This window comes from Rhinatrema bivittatum, chromosome 4 (genome assembly GCF_901001135.1).
Source record: "Rhinatrema bivittatum chromosome 4, aRhiBiv1.1, whole genome shotgun sequence".
NCBI classification, from domain to species: domain Eukaryota; kingdom Metazoa; phylum Chordata; class Amphibia; order Gymnophiona; family Rhinatrematidae; genus Rhinatrema; species Rhinatrema bivittatum.
The window spans coordinates 105055699-105079654 of NC_042618.1; the positions used below are offsets into that span (position 1 = coordinate 105055699).

General features: G+C 44.9%; 1 protein-coding gene across 7 annotated transcripts in view; it reads right to left on the bottom strand.

Moving 5' to 3' along the window:
- The window catches only part of INO80 (INO80 complex ATPase subunit), a 435009-nt gene that overhangs the window by 138534 nt on the left and 272519 nt on the right, over positions 1-23956 (bottom strand). For all 7 annotated transcript variants that reach the window (XM_029598597.1, XM_029598598.1, XM_029598600.1 and 4 more), the window contains one exon: positions 10526-10751. In XM_029598597.1, the coding sequence (XP_029454457.1) occupies positions 10526-10751 (226 nt within the window). The remainder of the gene's footprint in view (positions 1-10525; positions 10752-23956) is intronic.

Genomic DNA, 23956 nt, shown 5'->3' on the forward strand with positions numbered 1-23956 from the left:
GTTCTCAACCTCCTTAGACAGCAAAAATGATGAGACTAATAAATGCTTAATATCCATGCCATCAAAGAGAAGAAGGGGAGGTTCAGATGAAATGGACGACCCTGTTCCTGAGTAAGTAAAGTTGGATCAGATCCTAGAGGGAGCAATGGACAGACTGACAATCTAATGAGGCAAGATAACTATATGTGCCTAGGCCAAGTTGGAGCAATGAGGATAAGGTAGCCCAGCCTTTGAGTATCTTCTGCATTGTTCTCATCACCAATGGAAGCAGAGTAAAGGCATTCAACAGATCTGCATCCCATTTGAGCAGAAAACCAACTGCAGTGGATCAGAATTTACTTTGAAGAATGCAGCAAAATTGATGATTTTCCTGTTGTCTTCTAATGCGAACAGGTTGACTGTTGGGAAACCCTAGAAGTCACCCCCTGGTCAGGGACCACTTGTGGGGAAAGAAAAACTTGCTGAGGCAATCCAAGAGTGCGTTGGAAATTCTGGGAAAATAGATTTCTTGGAGCAAAGTTCTGCGATTGCAAGCCCACTCCCAAATTTTTAGTGATTCCTGGTAGAGGGTCTAGGATTGGTTTTGATCAAAATTCTTTCTCTGAAAGAGATGCGAGAAGACTCTCAATGCATGGCGAGTGGCTCATAGATCCAAGAGACTGATTTGAAAAAGACTTTCTTTTTTTTTTTTTTTTTTTTTATTTTCTATTTTCAAATTTTCACAAAATTACATCATGAAATTATTCATTAATGAAATACGGTACATATTCTGGAATACAGCATAATATAATATAACACACAAATCTGTTTAAGAATCAAATTACCTTCCATATACATTCCTAAATATAAGAATTCGGGGCAAGTAAGAAAAATGAACGAAAGTAGACGTAATTTAATACATGTAAATAGGAATTAGGTAGGGAAGCAAAGCACTTAAGTTAGCCAGTTACTCTGCAAGATTTTCTACGGGGTGTCCTACCAAGAAATCCCTCAATTGGATAGGGTCAAAGAAAACATAGTTATTTCCTTTATAACGTATGCAGCACTTACACGGAAATTTTAATACAAACCGGGCACCTAAATTGAGTACCCTTTGTTTCATAACTAGGAATTCCTTCCTTCGTTGTTGAGTACATTTAACTATATCGGGGTAAATCCATAGTTTTGCTCCGTAAAACAGAGCAGTTCTATTCCTGAAGAACCTTTTCATTATAAAGTTACGATCTGATAAAAAGGCAAATGATATTAACATTACTTTCCTTTCTTTGACCTCTGTCTCAACGGATAATTCCAGTATATCTGAAATATCCAGAGATGGTATATTTTGCTCTTCCTGAGGGACTCTTTGAGGCATATAATATGCTCTAGTGCATACTGGAAATGCAGTTTCAGGAATTTTTAGAATTTCTTTCATGTATGTTTTAAATAAATCTATTGGGGAAATTAATCTCACCACAGGGAAATTTATTACTCTCAAATTTAGCATTCTAGAACTATTTTCCAGTTTTTCCAATCTTTTTCCCATGGCGCTTTCTGATTTCACCAAATTCTTTTGCAAAGAGTCCATATTCTTAACGTTTTCTTCCTGAAGCTTTATTTGTTCTTCCATAGTCCCAATCCTAGTGGTATTTCCTTGAGTTTTCATTTCTATGTCAGACATCGAGTGGGCAATTGACTTTAAAGCAGTGTCTATTGCTTTTAGAGCATACCACACTTTCCCAAGAGTCACATCCTCTGGTTTTCCAACATTTATTTCCAATTTGGGGATTTCTTTAGCTGACTCACCCCTCTCTTGCAGCAGTGCCGGTCTGATATTCTCCGAGGTTCCAACCGCAGTTCGGGGCCTCTCCTCTCCTCTGGCCCCTCTCTCCGATATCTCACTCGCCGGTTCTCTCTGGGGGGTGTGCATACTTGCACCTTCCTCTCCCAGGTCCCCCGAAGTAGATTCCCAAAGCGCTAGATTCCAAACGCCCTGGGGCTCTTTAGGCACAGAATCGGCTGTGCTCCTCGGGCGCTCCGGCCTCACTGGCTCGCCAGGGCTTAGCGTCACATCCGGGGTCAGGGGTGAGTCTGCTCGTTCCGCAGGATCTGCACCAGCGACCAGCCCGCTTGGCGTCCCGCTTGCTCCCGCCAAGAAGCCTTCAATCCGCGGCTGAGAGGGGTCTATGCTCGGGGAACTTGTTACGATCCCCCGAACCTTCCCCTTACGTTTCGTATGGGGCATATTTTTTCCGAATTCAGATCAAACAGGAAAAACACCGCGGAGCTCACTTCTTGGCGTCCTACCTAGCGGCCATCTTGCTGAAAAAGACTTTCTACTGCTAACCAGATCCTCTTAGTTTGGAAGAGGCCTGTGAACTTGCCACACTCTGGTGAACGCATCCATCACCAGCGCTTTCTGATTAGGTAAAATTTTGAAGAGCACCCATGTTCAAGACCTGTGGAACTAGCCATCAATGAAAAGACATTTTCAACTTTGCAGTAATCTTCACAGGGCAAAAGGGCAGAAGTAGTTTATCCCACAAGGTGAAGAGGCCCCACTGGAAAACCTTCATGATTCAGACCTTCAGATACCTGAAAGGTTTTAAGTGAACTTGCCACACCAGAGTGTGGTTTTAAGTGAACTTGCCACACCAGAGTGTGGCAAGTGAAACAATCAAACCTTTTCCGTTGGAAAGAAATCAGTAGAACTAGGGGTCTCAGTAGAACTAGGGGTCACAAAATGAAACTCCAGGGAGGACAACTCAAAACCAACTTCAGGAAATATTTCTTCACGGACAGGGTTGGTGGATGCCTGGAATGCCCTTCTGGAGGAAGTGGTGAAGTAAAAACAGTGAAAGAATTCAAAGGGTCATGGGATAAACACTGTGGATCCCTAAAGACTAGAGGATGGAAATGAAGAAAAAAGTGCATGAGAGTAACTTGCTAGTGCAGCGGTTACTACCCTTAACCAATAAACCTTAATACTGTTCATACAACTCCATCATTGCTCTCTGCTTCAATGGGCGGGGGAAAAGAGGAATTAGATTCAGACAGCAACAAGGACCCTGACTTTTACAGTCTGGGGAAACAAGCATGGGGGTGACCTGTATGGCATGGCAGATACTACTATAAGCTTGCTGAGCAGACTAGATGGACTGTTTGGTCTTTTTCTGCCATCATTTCTACGTTTCTATGTCAAGGTGTGTCAGGGGGACCACATACACTGCTGCTGCCATGTGCCTGAACACAACTAGGTTTGCTCCAGCCAAGATTTGATACCCCTATAATAAGTTCTGAACCAGTGTTTGGATGCCTTATCTGATGGAAGGAATGCTTTCTCCTCCAATGAGTCTATGCACACTTCAATGAACTTGATTCTCTGGGCAGGAATGAGGTTCGACTTTGTAAAGTTAATTATGAACCCCAGCGACTAAAAGGAGTTGACTGTCTTCTGCAGGAAGTCCAACACCCCTGGCCAGGGAAGGTCTCATCACCTGCCAGTCATCCAAGCAACAAAGGTGTGCAGCTATTACCATTAGGCATTTCATAAACATTCTTGGAGCCACTGAGAACCCAAAGAGAAGAACCTAGTATTGGTAGTGGAGAGGAATCCATCACAAACCTCAAGTATTTCCAATGAAACTAATGAATATGTATATGAATATATGCATATTTTAGATCCAGGGCACACATCCAGGGCTTCCCACCAGGTTGAAAGGTATGATGGTGTGGAGGGAGGTCATTTTGACCTTCTCCCATAACAGGCTTTGGGGATAAAGAAACAGCAGGAGTAGAACCATTTGCTATGGTCTTTGGGAGGGACAAGCTCTATTACCCACTGGTTGAGAAGAGACTCTACCTCAAGATGGAGCTGGGTTGAGTGAAACGAATCTAAATTGAAGGCTAAACATTGATGCGGCACATCAAGAAAGAGAAGCACAAATAGTATCCAGACTCCAAAATTTTGAGGACCCAACTGTCTTTGGTGATATTCTGCCACTCTTTGAGGAACAGGTGAATTCATCGCTCTACTGGAAAAGTTGTGGTCCAAATATCAAGACATATCAAAAACTCAGAAGATTCTTAGACTGGGCCTGCTGTGGTGCTTTAATTTGAAATCTCTCATGTAAAAGTCCTCAAGCCAGAAGCTGCTGCTGCAGAAGCGTAGTTGGGATGCAATACCACAGAAATTGGCAGAAGGGGTGTCTCAGGAAGAAAGAATGCTTATAAATGAAGGACATCAGAGGAAGAAGATTGCTTGGCCCCTTTCAATAAGGACTGAATGGCTGCATGTTGCTCCTTGATCTAGGCAATGGTTTTTCTGGCCTTGTTCCCAAAGAGATTGTCCCCTGAATATGGGACATCAGCCAACTTCTCATGAACATCCTCACATAGGCTGCTGGCCTCAATCAGGCCACCTAGCATGCTTCAATTGCTACAGCAGATATTGCCACAATATTGAACTATTCATACACCACCTGGAGGAAATGGTGTTTACACTCATCTGCATCCAGAAGGGCCTGCTAATGGCATTCCTGCTCCCAGTTGAGACTCTACTAGAGGCTTCAATTTATCAATGCAGCCATATAAATACTGTACCATGTCTAGTTGATAGGCAGCAATGCAGGCCTTGATATTGAGCTCTGGAAAACTTGCTTTTCAACATTCTCCAACACCTAGGGTCCTTCTCAAGGAGAGGTTCTGGAAAAATCCTAGTCTTTTTAGCAGGTTTCAACATGGACTCCATAACCTTGAACTGGTATGGTAGTTGAACCATACCAAACTCTGAATATAGTTAGACTCTGTATTTAAGGTCCAGTTTTTTGGCTACTGGGGCAGAAAGCTGGATTAACCCACTCATTTGCAGGTCCCACAGGACTGAATGAATTGGAATCATTGAAGGCTCAAGCAGGTGTTTCCATAATCTACAGTATTGTTAAGATCTGTGTGGGGATCTTTGTCCCTACAGATGTTTAGCCCAATTGTCTTACACAATTTATCCAGGAATATAGAATACAAGAGGTATTCTATATTCCTAGCCCTTCCCAGAGTTCAGACCCCTTACTTGACCTGCTGGAGCATTCTGCTCCAGCAGGTCAAGTAAGGGGTCTGAGGGTTATCCCTGTAGACCCTTCCTCTAAATTGAGAGGTGAAGGGACACTAGTCCATTATCCCGATGAAGACAATGGTGAATGAAGTGAGGTCCTTGGCCATCTTGGAGGGGAATACTTATGGGGCATACTCTAGATGGTGGCTTCCCATACTCCATTCTCAGACTAGGTAGATTCTTCTGTAGAGGAGGCGGCTGGCAAGGGCTAGTTCCCGCCATTGGGACCTCAGATGGGAACTCTTAAGGCAAGACGGACTCCTCTTTGCGGAAATACATCTTAAATTCTGGACAGGAGAGGTTGAAGAGTGCCCTCCTTGTCACTGGCAACTGAGATGGTAAAGAGTCTTCACTAGTTCAACCACCTAGTTTATGGACTGTTGTGTCTTCTGACATGGAGTTGCAGAAGCGACATCTACTTCTGACACTAGTATAGGTTCATCTTTCTGAGAAGCATATACTGAACTCTGGGAAGGGGCTCCATCCTGGGTTTACTGTGCTGGTAACTACACTGAGACCACAGGCACAATGCATTATATTGGGTCTGGAGTCTCTAGACGAAGCTCATGGGTCGATGGAAGGTAAGCAGCTCCAGGAGGCCTGGTGTTTGCAGCAAGATGGTGAGATTTATATATTTATTAAAAATGTATTAATGGGGACAAAGGCACTAACAGAGAGGAAAGGTGAGTGCAAGGAGTCGCCCTCTTGGTTCTTCCAATGCTTGCTCCTGCAAGTGAATCGGATGTGTTATGATGCCAAGGATTGGTGATGCACTGATTAAGCATGCTTCAGCGTTGCCAGCTGCACCACTGGTTCTGAGCAGTAGTGCTTTTTTCTTCTGTGCTAATAAGCCCTGCGAAGGAGACTTGCTTAGGGATGCCGAGGAGCTTGTGAGCTCCTGTACTCGATGCTTCATATCTTGCTCAACCCCTGAACTACAGCAAGTCTGGAGCCTAACACCGCAGTTGAGGGAGCTTTGCCAGAGGATTTCCTGCTCAACTTGGCATGGAGGGAAGCCTGAAGTAATCCCATGCCAAGAGGAGGAACAGCTCAGGCTTTTCACCGGTTTCCTCCATCTTCCAGGCTTTTTTCCTCTGGGATCCTGGTGTCATCTGACCATAGTCATAGTAGTTGGCTGAATTGTGGTTGGGACAGAGGCATCTATATCATGGTCATAATTGATGGACATCTTGCGGCCATAGATAGAGCCTTTGGAGCCGGGCATCCTGCAATGATATGGGGTTTTTTTGTCTTTTTTTTTGGGTAGCACTGAAAAGTGCTATCGAGGGACTACCAAGGCAGAAAAGCAACTAACAATGAATAGCTGAAATGAGAACTTCAGAAAATTGGAAAAAGGTTAAAAAAAAAACCAAAAAACAACAACATTCAGAGGGTACACATTTGAGGAAGCTTGGACATAAAAAAAAAAAAGAATGTGGGGCTCATGAGACAGCAAATGCACAGGAATTCCACGCACGCTCAGAAGAAAACATTTACTGAGTTAGAGAGATGGCACCCATGTGTCTTGGATAATTCAGCCCTGCTTTTCAACGGAAAACATCTACTCCTATTGTGAAGAAAAAGTGAAGGAAACTTAACAGGAGAGATGGAAAGAGTATCATACAGACTAGGAAATTAAGGGTCAGATTTAACAATCAGGCAAAATTAGAGCTGAGAAAGTAAAAAGGCTACAAGTCAGTTTTCTTGTACAGATTCGAAAGCTTGTCTCTTTTGTCCAAATTAGGCTTATAGAGTGTAGGAATGTTTTACACCAGATTTTCAGGACATGAGAACTGCTAGGGATGGTTTTTTCCGGCTTCATTGTAATAGGTGTGGACTGCGGATATGCTCATCTCAGAAAGCAGAATCCTGTTCTGGGTGCAATTTCTCGTTTTCCCTTCCAGAAGGTTGAGGAAATTAAAACCCTAGGCAAAAGATGTGCTATTTCAAAACTGAGCAAAGACAAAGACTTAATTTTGTAGTGTCTTAACTTAGCCCAATCCTTTTTTCTTGCTCTCAGCACTGCTACTCCTTGGGCCCACGGGCAAGTCAATTTACCCTTCATTGCCTCAGGTACAAACTTAGGAGCTGATGCAATAAAGTGCGCTCAGCCTAGCGCACAGGTTAACCCGCAGTTGGATGAGTTTTTTGGACGCACTAGACTAGCACTCGATGCAATAAGGGGATTAGCAAATCCAAAACATGGGCTCCTGGTGTTAAATTCTAGCACGCATCAAGAGTGCAACTTAAAAATAAAAGTTACCTCTTTTCTGTGCTTCCTCCTACTGAGGCGCTCTAGGGAGCTGCCAGGAGCAGACTGGCAACTACGGAAGAGGAGAGGAGTAGCCTGAGACACAGCCTTGTCTCTTAAAAAAAAAAAACAAAAAAACCCCACACACAACATGAATACACACAAGCGAGGGACTGTGAGTGATTTGCACATCTCCTCTGCTCCCCTTTACAAGCCTCCGGCAGAAGCGCTCGAGCCACAGGAGCAAAGAGGCATCCGAAGAAAGTGAGCAGAGCTAACCGACTGGTGGCCTGAATTCCCCTCCAAGCAAAAACCACCCGGGGGTGGGGGGAGCATAGAACAGTCCAACTGCAGTCACCTACCAGCACCCTAGAGGAGGGGGAGGCAAAAAAGGGCCAGGGATCAAAATAAGGAAACTTTCTTCCAATGAGAAATCCCCTCCTCTACAAAGCATGCACAGTTCTGGAAGGGAACAAGCCCCTGCCTACAGATGGAGATGGTGGGGGCAGAGGAGCCAGAGAAGTTGCCCTCCTCCTGCCTCCGTGCTGCAGGAGTGAGCATGCAACTGTGCCCACCAGGGACTGCAGCCCTGCCGAGCGTTGCTGCGAGAAGCCACACTTTTCTTTCTCAGCACCTTGACTCTTTGGGCTGGATATTTTTATTTTACGTTTTTGTTTGCACCAATGTAGATGTATTTTCTTCCTACTAAGCATTCAAGCAAAGGGCATCACTCCTCCCACTGCAATAAAGCCACCCTGCCCACCCTAATCGTTCTCTCTCGTATTCTGCGAGGCAAAAAAACGGACACTAAAATTAAGCACCTGTTTTCCTAACACATACATATACACAGCTCCCCTGGGCAACAGATGATTTTTATTCAGCAGCTCATTAAAATATAGCATTGCGTACCCAGAAGAGGTAGATGTGTATGCGTTGAAAAATCGGGTGCCCAGTTTGGACGCATGCTTTTAAGTGCATGATATTGCATCAGTCCCTTAGAATGTAAATCCTCTGGGTACAAGGAAATACCCACAGTACCTGAGTATAATCTGCTTTGAAGTGCTGAAAAGTAGAATATTAAATAAATTGTAAATTATTAAATAAATAAGAGAAGAGTTTCGATGACTCATAACGGATGTGGTGAGATGAAGCTCATGGATCTCAGAGTCTATGTATAACTCTAATCTATTGTGCTCCTTTCCATGATTAGTTAATCCAGATCAATTAGTAAATTTAGTTGTGGGTTGAATAAACTGTTAGATTTTTATGCATACAGAGATAGCTGCGTAGATTAGGTTGTCTCATCCTGGTAAAAGACAAGGACTTCAGTTCTTCCTTCAACAGTACACACAGTTCTATATGATAAATAATTTAAAGATATGAAGGTCAGCTAAGTGAATTAGTACCAAACGGTCTTTGATCCACATAGAAACATGATGGCAGAAAGAGACCATGAGGCCTATCTAGTTTACCCATCCACTATTCAGCTTTACAATCCCTACTACTTCCTCAGAGATCCTCTGTGTTTATCCCATGCTGTCTTGAATTCAGATAATTTCCTTGTCTCCACCACCTCCACAAGGAGGCTGTTCCATGCATCCACTACCCTCTCTGTAAAAAAAAAAAAACAACAAAACAAAACAAAAAAAAACAACTTTAGATTACTCTAGAGTCTACCCCCTTTCACCCTCATCTCATGACTCCTCAGTTCTATAGACTCCTTTCCTTTGAAAGAGCTCTACTGCTTCTGTATGGCAACCTTATAGGTGTTTAAATATTTCTGACATCTCCTCTATCTTGCCTTTTCTCTAGGGTTACTGCGAGTGCGGATGGGCGCTTGGGAGCATAAGCCCCTGTGCCGCGTTGCGACCTGCACAATCCTGGGGCTGGTTGTGGTCCATGCTGCTAGCGGGCGAACGCATCCGGGCACGGGCTGGCTGAAACAGGAATATTATTGGCTTGGAAACAGGACATGCTCGGCTTGGCATAGGAACACTCTGATGAACAACACACACCAGGAACAGAGATCCAGTAACACAATGCTCTGGGGTAGCTCTCTGGCCACTTGAAAACCCTTTCGGCCTGCTGCTTGGAAGCAGTTTGAGTGTGAGGACAAAGGCTGAGGTCTCAAGACAAGACGTGAAGACGGTTTGGACGAGACTCTGAAGACTTGGACAAGACAAAGGCCAAGGACATGGGAACATGACGAAAGCTCTGAGAGAGACCGGCACCGTTGTGCGCGCTACACAACCCTAGGGCTGGCCACGGACCACACCAATAGCAGCGCAGGCACTGGACTCAAAAAATTGGAGCAAGACAGAAGCTGGAACAAGAACTTCGAAGACTGGGGACAGGACTCAGGAACTCAGACTTTAAAAACAAGAAAGGACTTCTGAAGACTTGAACCAGCAATGAAGACTCTGGACAGGATGAAGGCTGGAACCAGGAACAAGGCAAAGGCTTGGATTCAGAAACAAGATGAAGATTTGGAGTCAGGAACAAGGCGAAGACTTGACCAGGACTCAGAAGACACAGGAACCAGGTACACGATGAGAGACCAGGAACAATACAGGAACGAAGACATGGAGGACTTCCAATGATGAAGACATGAAACAGAAGACCTCGCGAAGGCCAGGAGCAAAGACTGAAGAACCCTTTTATAGGGCTCGCTGGAGATGACAATTGATAGGTGCCACAACATTTCCCACCGTGGGCCCTTTAAATCCAGAGCTATGGCGCGTGCACCTAAGGAAAGACCGGCATGCAGGAGCAGGGACAGAAGTCGGCCGCCCACAGGCCAGGAAGATCACTGTAGCATCGTCGGTGCTCACCTGCACAGAGGACCGGCAGCAACTCTCCCACTGCGGAAAGTGGCAGCAAGACACAGGTGGTGTCAGGAGGTGAGTGAGCTGCTTATGGAAACCTCCCATGGGCAGAATCACAACAAGGATATACATGTTTAGATGTTTAATCCTTTCCTCATATTCTTTAGAATGAAGACCACTGACTATTTTGATAGCCACCCTCTGGACCAACTTCAACCAGTTTATATCCTTTTATCTATATATATATACATAATTGCTCCCCCCATGCCCAGCCCTACTTTGCTTCAGAAATACAATTGAGTGCCCCAGGTGGAAGACGAACACCCTTTTAACTCACAGAACTCCGGGGCTATAACCCACCTGGTATTCTGATGAAAGACCAGCCATTCTGAGGTCTGACAGCCAAGAGTCCTCCTGTAAATTCTGGAAAAAACTGAAAGCGTCGGTTTGTCCAATCAGCTGCTAGCTCAGGAGACCCATTCATCATGCATTGCTTGGCTGCCAGACATCCCCCTTCCTTTAGCGCCCTGCGCTCATATTCTGCAGTCCGATCATTGCAGTACGATTCCATTGGTATAGCAGTCACCTATGGCATGAGAAGAAACCATATCACACAGCTAATTCAAAAGAAGTGGACAAATTAGGATAAAAGATTTCTACTTCTGCTCACTCTCCCCAGAACCAAGACCAGGAAAGGCTTTACAGATATCAGAGAGTTTTAACCTACCTACGGAAAAATGCTTTAGGACACTGTCACCATAGTAAAGTTTGTTTTTTTTGGCCTAGCACTTTCCTTGTTCCTTTTATGTTTCCAGCTTTACTGAAACTAACTTCTACTAAGGTTATGGCATTATCAGGGTTCTTTTGCAACTATTTAGAGTTTGCTCTTCCCCACTTTCCTGCCCATTTATGACTCCTTTCCCTTTCCTGTCTTATCCAGCCATCGCAGAGAGTCCTTGATCAGGGGCCCTGGACTGCAACTCTTTCTGGAATTCAGTATGTGTGCATACCCTCCCCACATCCATTTAAAGTCACGTATTGCCACTGTGCAATGACAAACACCCTTCTCCTGGAGGCTGTGAACCCAGCTTGTACAGCATACCTCATCTTAGCAAACCTGAGGAAAAGAAGGCTAGGCTCAGGAACTGAACCCAGGAATTCTGCATGGCAGCATGCAGCACTGCCATGAAGTCACTGGGCCAGTCCCAGTAGTCATTTTTAAAATCAAAATTATAATACAAAATTTGTTTGCAAGCACACAGAAGCCTCTTATACAGATTAAAAATACATGAAGATTTCCACCAGAGGCCCATTACTCCTGAAAATCATTAATACCGTGTCTTTGCCAACTGCTGAATATATTCAAGCAACATGATACAATGCTCTGCAAAGAGACTTGATAAACTACTTGGCCATTTACTCATCCTTATATGATCACATTTGGATTCAGTTTATGTACTGCAGCCCACACAGTCATAATTACCTCATTAACTTTCATTCAATTGCCTTGTGGATTCCTTTAGATCTCAACTCAAGTTGAGATTTAAAGGAATGGCTGGCAATCATGTGGTGCAAGGGATGGAGTGCCAGCAGCTGCACTGGGTCTTGAGATTCCAACCCTAGTGTTAACATTTTAGCGTATTCTACAGGTCTAGCCATTCTCCATAAAGGAAACCTCCTCCTCTACTAATCCCACATTCAAATAGTAAGGGGTAGATGTTATGGGCTTCTTTTGAAAAGTCCCTGATTTTAAAACTCTGGCCCCAGTGAGATGTGGACATACAAAAGACTGGCATCTGTCATGACAAAATGCAACATGTATTTATTTTAGTTTAAGGAAGAGTTTTGCTCCTGTGTAGCTTTCTGGTTCATGGGCATCCAATGTGTTTTTCATTTCTCAAAGATCAGAAGGCTGGATACATTTCTGCAATGTGTCAACTTGTCACTTAGGAACTGGTGCATTCTAAATGAAATAAATCAATACAAATAAAACAGAAACAAGGATAGAGCAACCTCGCTTGCAAGCAATAGGGTCTCTTCATTTCATTCCAAAATTGTTGTTTTTGCGAATGGAGAGGAGGCAGGATCCGCTCTATACAGCTGTTTTCTTCCCATTTTATACACTGTCTACTATAGCATAACATGAATTTATATTGATTGCTACAAAAGACTGGTGCCTATTTATATTTATTTATTTATATTGAAAAAGTGTGATTCATCAACAGTTTATCAATGACCAGAAGGCGGCGTTGAGTGGCTACACAGGGTATTATATATGAAAGGGGTAGGGGCAATACAGAAAAGGTTAAACACAAATCAAGATAAACAAGTTGGGAGATGTAATCTTAACCTTAAGGATAAAATGGCTCATTCTGGAAATCCTTTGTAAACTTGTTGGATTCTGATATGGCTCACATTTTCAGGCTATTTGACTGTTTTTTGTTAATCACAGCTCTGTGCAGTTACTTCCTGCTCTGCTAGCTTTAAGATGTGCTGCTACCCAGCAGCATTAGGAAACAGGAGCCAGGCTTTTGGAGCAACCTAGCTATCTTGGATGATCTCCATCCTTTGAATCTTTACAGTTATCTGGAAGGAGAGCAAAAGGTACCAGATAGCTGAACAGCTGTGTATTCAGGCGCCTGCAAACCCTCCTGATAAAGCGTTAGTCCTGGCAGACAAGGCTGCCTTTTGTACAGACTGTAGGGCCGTCTTATCTCCCTTCACCAGGCTGACAGGCACCTCAGAAGTGCTATTCTCGGAAGCAGATAAAAGCTAGGAGTAAACAACTGCAAATCCAGAAATGGAAAACAAACTATTAAGGTGTATGTACGAGGAGGGAAGTTGGACGGTGGGGGTACATTTGAGAAAGGGAAACAGGGAGGGGGCTATGGCAATATTCCCAATAATTATCTTCCATTTAAAGGAAAAGAATTGTGGCTGCCATTTTAGTCCCCTTTGGATATGTGGAATTAAGGGTCAGTGAACAAGGTATAGGTGATACCTTTTTATTGAATTAACAATATATCTATGATAAGCTTTTGAGAGTTATTCTCTCTTCAATGGGTCAATGACTTAAACAAACATGATGAACAGCCCATTGCACTAGTATAGCAAGACAATTTTATAAGGATGTAAGAGAAGAAAGGTATACACCACCACCCAGAAAACCTTAGCTCTGCCCAGCCAGTTTCCAAAATGAAATCCCAACTGGATAGTGCTAGGCACAACGCCAAGAGGGGCCATCTTCTTTACCTAGTATCCAAGCGCCAAACACAAAGTAGACAGGACTGAGTATGATGGTACCAAAGGAAAACCATTACAAATGAAACTCACTTGATAATCAGATATGCAGGTCAGAGAAAATGCACAACATTATTTTCTGCTCTCCGCAGAGACAGTGTCAGGATTTCTCCAAAGGAAGCATATAGGGTGGAGGGATCACAGACTGAGATCTGAGAAGGTGAGTAAGTCTTCGAAGAAACGTAAAGATATGAAAAAGGAGCTATGGTATGGTATGACCACTAGTTCAAACACTAGTGTACTGCTTCCCTAATCAGTTCTAAAATTTTTGGTATTTTAACAGTGATTTCAATATTCTACTAACACTTCAGAAATGTAAAGTGCGCTGTTTCTAGGGAGAAAGATCTGGCTACCAAACACTGATGCACATTTTAAATAAGAGTTATCAAAGAGCAGAGAGAGGAAAAGTATTAGCATTATTATCTGCATTTATAATTAGACTTGGGGGCTGCCTCTTGCTCACTTTGCTCATTATTACTGGGTGGTCTCTCTGCTCAGAAACCTATGTTCCTGCATAGAAGTGCAATGCAAGGGATGGCTGGGTGGGGCGACTGATTGCTAATGTACTGACAGGTTGCTTGGCGACCTCATGAAAGGAAGGGTGAGGAAAGCTACAGAATTCCTGACCCCACCCCTCTTATTTTCCCTGGCTGAGCGTGACTGAAAAGAGGAGTTAAGAATTGCATGCCAAATTCAGAGTGTACATTTTAAGACTCCATGACATGCATATGTGTTATAGATGCATCAGGTGGACAGGTGTCTTGGAACTGATCTAAGGAGATGGAGGAATGGAGGGTCTTTGTGGGGCTCAATGGGGAAGACATAGTGGGGTGTGGGGTGGCTTGCAGAGGTGCTGGGTGCACGTGTGTGAGGACATATGGAAGTATGGACAAGGGAGGGGCACACTCTTTACCCCTTGTGGCCTGGATTGGCCACTGTTGGAAGCAGGATGCTGGGCTTGATGGACCCTTGGTCTGACCCAGTATGGCATTTTCTTATGTTCCTTGTTCTCTCCTCTTTGTCCCCATCCCTCTCTCCCCCCACATTTGTGTAGCGGGTGGTGGTGATATAGGTGAGGAGTGTAAGTGGGTGTGTGTGTGGGGGGGTGAGGGTTGTCAGAAATGGTAGTAGTGTAAAGAGGTGGTGGGGTGATATAGGTGAGATGCTTGAGGGGAGGAGGGCTAGGTGAGTGTTTGTGAGTCAGGGGCTGAAAGTGTGGTGTGAGGGAATGGTAATGGGAACCTGCTTGCAGGATTGGGGTTATGTGTATAGAACCTCCACTTTGTCCATCTCCCCACACTCACACCCCTTTGTCACCCTCTCAACTTCTGACTTCTCTCATACCCCCCCCCCCCCTCTGTGTATGTGGAGTGTGTTGGTGCATGAAGTGGTTGGAGGAAGATGTGTGCACACACTTTCACCCTTGTACTCTCCTCCATTCCCCTCCTTCATATTCTCCTGATACCACCTCATTGTGTGAGTGTGGGGAGGGGGTGACTTCTGAAGGGGGAAGGGGAGGTACAAGTAGTGTAGGAGGTATACACAGGGTAAAGGGCGTGTGTGGGTGATAGTGGATATATGCTGGGGCTGGGATGTGTGTGCATTCTTTCCCCCTCACACTTTAAACAGGTTAATCCACGACCAGTGGGTTATGCACTTCTACCAGCAGATAGAAACGGAGCAAAGTTGATGTCACAGTATATATACCCCTGCACTGACATCAGCCCACCAGTATTCTCTGCAAAAGCCGACTGTGGATAATTAAACAATTCATGATCATATTATTAACAGACAACCATTCAAACACTCAGTTAATAGGCAAACATTGTGCTTAGATAAGGAGTGTCATATCACTAACCTAGGGACTGGATCTGACACTTACCAGTAATCCCCAGAAGCGCAGCCACGCAGGAGGAAATAGCACCACCATCCGGCAGCCAAGGACAGGAAAATGGATTAACCTGTCTTCATTAAAGCAAAGGAAATTATCAGGTAAGTAGTAATTTCTCCTTTCTTAGCATTCAGACAGGATAATTCATGACCAGTGGGATGTACCAAAGCTATTCCTGAACAGGGCAGGAGCCTGCCTGCAGTTCGATCAGCCCCGCACGCGCAAAGGCTGCGTCCTCCCGGGCCTGCATATCCAAGTGGTAATGCCTGGAAAAGGTGTGTAAGGAGGACCACATCACAGCTCAGCAAATCTCGACGGCAGACAACAATTTACTCTCGTCAATTACCCTGCCTGAGCCCTAGTAGAATAAGCCCCAACCTGACAAGGCAATGGCTGCTCAGCATCCACATACACGGCAGTGATAACCTCCTTAATCCAGGAGGCTATCGTAGCCCACGACACTGGCTCACCCCAATTATCCCCACCGTGGAGGATATCCAGCTGGTCCGTCTTTCTAAGAGGTTTAGAAACCTCCAAATACCTGATGATATGTCGCTTAACATCCAAGGTCCATAACAGGTGATATTTATCTTCATCGGCAGGGAAATCAATTGATTCAAGTGAAAATATGAGACCACTTTTGGCAAAAAGGATGGAACAGTTCGCAGCTGGACAGCTCCTGGAGTCACTCGCAGGAAAGGTTCCCAGCAAAACAGAGCCTGCAGTTCGAAAACTCTGCGAGCAGAACAACGTCCTCAAGAAAGTAAACTCAAAGAAAAGCTACGCAATGGTTGAAAGGTGGGACCTGCCAGAAAATCCAGAACCAGATTAAGACTCCACAAGGGCATAAGGTAACTGCAAGGGGGGACAAAGATGCTTCACCCCTTTCAAGAACAGGCCACATCTGGATGGGCTGACAAGAGTTCACCATTTGCCTGACCTTGGAAACAGGCAAAAGCTTCCACCTGTACCTTCAAGGAATTAAAGGCCAAGCCCTTAATCAACCCATCCGGCAAAAAATCCAAACTGAGCAGAATTTTAACTGAACGAGGATGAACCTCTCATTCCTCACACCAAGCCTCAAACACTCGCCAAACCCGAACATAGGGTATGGAAGTGGAGAATTTTCACGTTTCAAGCAAAGTGTAAATTACAGCAGTGGAATATCCACGTTTCAGCAACACAGCCCTCTTGAGGGCCATACTGTAAGACAAAATTGAGTTGGATCTGCATGAAGAATAGGTCCCTGCCATAGCAGATCCCTGTGGACTGGTAATTGAAAAAAAAGTCCACCAGGAGCCTCCACAGATCTGCATACCATGGTCTCCTGGGGCAATCTGTCACTATCAGAAGCACCAACCCCATGTATCTCTTGATCCTCCGAGTCATTCTGCCCAACATGGGCCATGGGAAAAAGGCATAAAGAAGCTTACCTTCCAGCCACTCCTGCACGAGGGCATTACGTTACAGAATACACAGCACGTTTATTTACAAGTATAGAAGTTTACTTATAAGTCTGATAATAAGCAATAAAAGCATATAAGATTAGAGTTTTGCTTACACAAAAATACTTCCCCCTCACAGTTTCCAATGTGAGTCTGATATATCTTTGGAAAGACGGAAACACAGTGCTGGAAAACCAGGAACAGTTCATCAGGCACTTCATTACCCACTGTAATGTCCAACAAGCTTTTCCTCTGATTTCAGTTTGTCTCATGTTGCTCTTTTTAAGTTAATTCTTCTGACCTTTGCTCTAGGTCCTGCTCTGGGCTGATCCCATGTATTCTTGAGGCCCCAACTGTCTGTCCTTATCACATCAGCAGTTAGGTGTGGCCAAGTGGCTACGGTCCTGTTTTCCCTGATATCTGCAGTTAGCCTCCTGAGTAACTGCTCTTTAATATATATGATCACATGACTTGCTTCTAGTTACAAGCAGGCTAAGTAAAATGGGATATTTATTCTCATTAGTAATAATAGTGATTTTCTGCTCTACTAATTTCTATCGCAGCACAAAGTTATTCATGTAAACTAAAAAACTCCTTAAAATTTCCCACAATGTCCAAAGACTACAGATCTCTCCTGCAACTGAAGAAGCAAGGAACTCTCACATTGTGTGATGTTGCCAGTAAGTCCAGAAATGGGAGGCTCCATGAACTGGAACGCTTCGTTTGACAATTCCCTTCCTCCTGGATCCAGACTCTGTCTGCCGAGAAGGTTGGCTCTTATATTGTCTTTTCCTGCAATGTGTGAGACTGAGATCTCCTGAAGATGTACTTCCTCCCATTCCATAAATTGGGCTATTTCCTGTGACACTTGCTGGTTATTTGTTCCTCCCTGGCGACTGATGAAAGCCTCTGTTGTCGCACTGTCTGACAACATTTGAACTGCTCGACCCTGCAAACGGTCGATGAATTGCAAGCATGCCAACTGAACGGAATGGGCTTCCAGCCAACTGATGCTCCAGAGAGACTCCTATGAACTCTAGTGCCTCTTCACTGTCAACTCATGATGGTGAGCCCCCCAACCCTGGAGACTTGCATCCATTGTGAATACTAGCCAGTCCGGTGTTCATAGGGGAACGCCCTTCCTCAGATGATCCGCTTGCAACCACCACTGCAGTTGGATGCTGATCTCCACCGGTAACTGAATCCTTATCGAGTAGTCCTGAGACTGTGGAATTCAGTGTGCAAGCAGTGTGCGCTGAAGAGGACGCATATGCGCCCTTGACCACAGAACCACTTCTAGGGCGGTTTCCATCAACCCAAGCACCTGTAGATAAGACCACACCGTCAGGTGTATTGTTTGTGTCAATAGTCACACCTGTGCTATCAGTTTCTGAATGTGGATCTCCGGAAGGAACACCATGCCTTGCTTTATATTGAAACAAACACCAAGATACTCCAGTGTCTAGGATGGCTGCAGATCGCTCTTGGCCAAGTTCACCAGCCAACCTTGTTCCTGCAGCAAGGAGATCACCTTGTGCGAGGCCAGAAGACTCTCTTTCATGCTCTTGACTTGAATTAGCCAATTGTCTAAGTACAGATGGACCAGAATGCCATTCTTTATCAACAGTGCCGCTACCACCATCATGACCTTGGAGAAGGTTCTGGGTGCGGTGGCCAAACTGAAGGGTAGTGTCTGAAACTAATAATGTTGCCCCAAAACAGCGAAATGCAGAAAACCATTGATGTTCCAGCCAGAAGGGAATACGCAGATATGCCTCTGACAAGTCCAGAGACGTAAGAAACTCCCATGACTATACTGTCATTATCATTGAGCATAAGGTTTCCATGCAGGAACGAATCACTCGCAAAAGACAGTAGACTCCCTTGAGATCCAGGATGGGGCAAAAGAAACCCTCCTTCTTGGATACAACAAAATTAATGAAATATTAGCTTGTATTTTCTTGTGACGGGGCACTGGAATCACGGCCCACAGGCTGAGGAGCTTTGACAATGTACACTCCACTGCTTGTCTCTTCTGCGGAGAGCTGCAGGGAGAGTATGAAAACGTCCCGAGGAACGCTGAGAAACCCCAGAGCATAGCCATCTCTTGTCAACTTCAGAACCTACTGGTCTGACGTGATTTCCACCCACCTCCGATAAAAAAAGAGACAGGCGGCCCCCTATCTCCTGTTCCCAGGGGTAGGTCAGCACACCCTCATTGAAGGGGTCAGGGGGCACTGCCGCTTGAGCCTGCACCCCATCTGGGCTGCCTGGGACAAAGGACTGAGTCCTACTCAAAATTAGGTCTCAGTCCTGAGAAGCTGCTCCTCTGTAGGGCTGAAAACGTTTTGAAACCCCTAGCACGACCTCTCACGCCTAATGAGCGAGGCACCTGCTTTTTATCCTCTGGTAACAGAGGAACCTGGGACTCACCCCAATTACTGGCCATTTTTTTCCAACTCACTCACAAACAAGAGTGATCCTTTACAGGGCAATTTCATAAGATTAGACTTTGAAATTATATCGGCTGACCAATTCCTCAGCCACAGCTGACGCCTAGCCGCTATCACCGAAACCACCCCTCTGGCAGAAGTGTGGACCAGGTTTGAGCCTGCAACCGCCAAAAAGGCGGCTGCTGATTCCATCACTACCCTGGAATTCAAACCAGACTCATTGACTTACTGAGAGAGAAGCAAGCAAGAGTGAACCACCAGAGAGCAGCAAGAAGCTATCTGCAAATTCATTGCCGCTGCCTCAAAGGCCTGCTTAAGGATATCCTCAATTCTCCTGTCCTGCTCATCCTTCAATGCCAGTCCCCCTTCTACAGGGAAAGTTGTCTGCTTGATGATTGCGCACACTAGCACGTCTACTTTCAGAAAGCACAACTGCACTTTCGTTGCTGGATTCAGGGGGTACAGCGCTTCCAAGGCTCGTCCTTCTTTAAAATTAGCTTCCGGGGTGCCCTATTCAAGATCAATCAATTCTTGAATAGCATCCATAATGGTTAAGAAACTAAACTGGGATTTTTCTTTGGCTCAGACATGGACTCAGCTCCCGGCACCCCCAGCATCTTCAGTGTCTGGGATATCAGAGCTGGCAACTCCCATCTATGAAAGAAACGCAACACTGTTCTATACAGCTCCAACCCCAGAGGAATTTCCCCATCCTTCAAGGAGTAAGGATCACCTTCATCATCCGTACCATCTGGGTCCCTATCATCGTGACCCCCAGTAGACCTAGACGTACTCAGATTCTTACCCATGGCACCAGGTGTGCGGGGATCAGCAGTCTGCGATCCTGAACTCTTAGGTTTGGCCAGCTCTGCTGACTGTGCCTGAAGAAAGGACTGCTGCCCTTGAAAAAATTCCACCCAAGAAAGGGCAGAAGGATCCATACCAAAACCAGGGGGTGTCTTTCCTGTGCCCACTGAGTTGCCTTCCCCTGCTGACGAACCAGTTAGGGGAGCCCAAAACCAGGCGAAACCTGACAAGTACCCCCTCCAGTCCCATTCCTCATCATGCTGGGTTAGGGCCAGACTCAGGATAATCAGCCGGAGACGACTCTCTCTGAGCCTCCAAGCAGCACTGACACAAATTAGAGGGGACGCCAGGCTGAGATGCCTGAATATGGCAATCAGCACAATGGGTAAGGTGCTTAAGCTTCTTTGCTGCTGGCGCCATGGATAAATATCCACTAGCAGCGAGTTACCAAAAGCATCTGACAGTTGTGTGCCCAACTGCATGTCTCCACAAGTGAGCCTGGACAGGGCACCCAAAAACAAGCTCTGTCCAATAAGCGCGCACTACGGACCCCCAAAATTTAGGTGTCCAATACATGGTCCAGGTAGGTGCCCACCTGGGCATGCAAGTGCGAACTGTCAGACACTGTTTCACAGCAGACCTGCACCTAAAAAATTGTGCAAATGCCACTGTAGCCTAACCTTGCGACATCCGAGCAAAGCTTGAGAGCGGAGCCTAGCCAAAAGGCATCTCAAACCGTCAAACTGCCATGACTCCCCAAGCTTCGCCGGTGGCGGGAACGGACGTTTAATCAGCACATTGAGGCTCAAAGACCAGAAGGAAAATGGAATCCCTCACTTTTTTTTTTTTTTTTTAATATTTACTCTTTGCCTGAGCTCAGCCTGTCCCAGCCGAATATAGAGTCTGTCTCTGGCTGTGGGGGGAGAGGGCAAAGGTCTTCACCACTGTGCGCTCGGCTTCCTGCACCTGCTAGCCTCTCAGCTGTTTCTCTCTCTACAGCTAAGTCCATGCCAGAAAATCAGCTACCAGACCGAGGCACTCTACTGAGGGAGATATCCGCAGATATCACCTCAGGACAACTTGACTGAGGGAAAGACAAGAAGGTATCACCACAGGAGAGCGGGGCAAATTAATTTCCTTCTTTTCTCCTTCTAAATTTTTTTTTAAGCAATCCCTAGTAGGGAGATGCATGTCCACCATCTGCTGGAGACAGAGAATACTGGCAGGCTGTCAGTGCAGGGGTATATATACCATGACATCAGCTTTGCTCCCTCTCCATCTGCTGGTAGAGGTGCATAACTCACTGGTCATAGATTAACCTGTCTGAATGCTAAGAAATTCCCCCTTGAACTATTCTCCCTCTAGCTCACAACACCCCTTCACAGACTCTCCCCCATTCGCCCCTCTTCTCCTGTTCTACTCTCCTTCTCACTAATTCACCCCCACCTTCTTCTATCCTCCCTTTCCTTCCCCAGACTTCATCTTCTAGCATGGATGGGTCCTGGGAAACCCCCACCAGCCTTTCTACATCCACTGCCTCTCTTTTCTCTTTTGTTGGTGGGGCCTAAGAAACCATACTATCCTTTCTGCTGCTGGCCCTGCCACTGGGCTCTACCTGACAGACTCTGGCCTCGCTGCCTGAGGTTTCCTGCCTCAGCTACAGGTGACCGTTGCTCTGCATGTGCATGCACAGATGTGCTGCAGTGCTCACCTGAAATCACTACAATTGTATAATATATAGAGAGATAAACTGAGGCGTAGGGTAATGAAGTGATTTGGCCACAGTCAGAGTCAGTAGATTAGATTGTAAACTCAGTCGAACAGGGACTCACGTAGATTTTCATACAGCGCTGTGTATATGTTGAGTAAAGCTATAGAAGTACTAAGTAGTAGTAGAAAGTACGAGTTGTAAGTTACTATCTCCCAAAATTTCTGTTTTGAATTAGATTTTATTAAACTTTATATATCGCACTTTCACAAGGGAACTTATTTCAAGGCGGCTCACATAGCAAACATTCATAACAAATTGTAAATAGTGTGTGCGATGGCCTCACGCCTCTCACTGAATAAAATGGCATGCATGCTTTTGTCTCTTGCTATTGGGTAACAGTAGTAGGTTCTAACTCAGGTCTTAGGAGAACACAATAGAAGGGCAGAAGGGAAAACCAGGCAGAACTCCCAACTGCCAATTCAGACCTGCAATATTTTAACACAATGCAAAGCACTGTGGTGCCACCTGCTGAAAACATGTGAAACTGCAGATTTAGCCCCTTCAGTAAATATTCTAAAGCTGGCCAAGCTTCTAAGGGTACATAATATGGACTCATTCTAATCTTTAGATGCCAATCCAAAACATTTGCTCAGATGTTTTAGGGTGCTAGAAGTTTTTCTATTTGGGAAACATTGAATTCACTTTTTTCCCTTCTGGATCACCACAAATTGCCCAAAAGTGGAGAGTTTAAAAGGCTGAATTTGTCTGGACTCATGTTTACTGCCCATGAAATGAAATTCTGAGCACGATTAGAGGGCACAAGGTATAAAGCAGTAGAAAAGAACCACAGATTTAGCCAGACTCGTGTGTGTTTCCTTCATGGGCATGTTTGCATGGGGAAATGTGGAAAAGAGTATTCGCATTCAGACAACAACCAACAAGGACTGAACTACACAGTCTGGGTAAACAAATAAGCATGTGGGTAACTTGCTTGCGGTTACCACCCTAAACCAATTAAAGCCTGATACTTCACTTTGAATGCAACTCCAGCATTGCTCTCTGCTTCAACGGCAGGGGGTGGCAGGAAATTCGAATCAAACAGTTACCAACAAGGGCCCTGAACTTGGTGGACGGTGAAACAGATAACTATGGGAAAATAAGTGTGGGAGCTTGCTGGGCAGACTGAATGGGCCATTTGGTCTTTTTCTGCCGTCATTTCTATGTTTCTATGAGCAGTTTAATCAAATTTCCTCCCTCATCAGAGTTCCTCAGGCTCTTCATGTTTGCCTCTCACTTAACTCCTTTCACAGACTCCATCATGGCTCATCGCAAACTCTGTTCTGAAGGGTTCATCTTCCTCTCCTTTTTGAGGACATGCATGTGTCACATAAATACTGCTCTTCAGCTCTATAGGAGGGTTTAGAAGCAGCCTTCCCCTCACACAGAATTTGCCCCATGGTACTGCAGTAAAACCGAAAGCAGACAGGCTAACTAGACTTTAAACAGAACCAGAGAAACAGAGCTTTACTTTCAAAAGGCTGCTGAAGCTTGTACAAATACTTTACACATTATATTTAGTCAATTTATTGCACACAATGTATGTACTGCTCTGTCTTTCAAACTGTAGAAACCAATTTTTTCTGCTTGTAAATCAAGCTGTTTATCTGCAAGTGACAGAACAATTTTCTGGGTTCTGTAACATTTTTATGAGTTCAGAAAAGATAAATAATTGAAAAGAAATGTATTCTAAAAGCAACAGGAATTGTGTATTTTAGGTATCATGTTAGAAATACAAACATGTAAAATGACATGCTGATCAGGATTCCCCATTGTGGGAACTGTAGCACCAGCCAGGATAGTTCGTATTGGGTCTCATGTTTATAAATGGAAACAGGAGCTTGCTGCACCTCATAGACCAGAGCTTCCCAAACCTATCCTGGGGACTCCACAGCTGTCAGGTTTTCAGGATATCAAGAACGAATATGCATGAGATAAATTTACATACAATGGAGACTCAGAATATGCAAATTTATCTCATGCATATTCATTGTGGACATCCTGAAAACCTGACTGGCTGTGGTGTTCCCAGGACAGATTTAGGAAGTCCTGTCATAGACTAACAGATTTACTTAGGTGTAAGCTTTCAAGTACAAGAGTCCATTTAGTCACATGCAGTGGACCAGA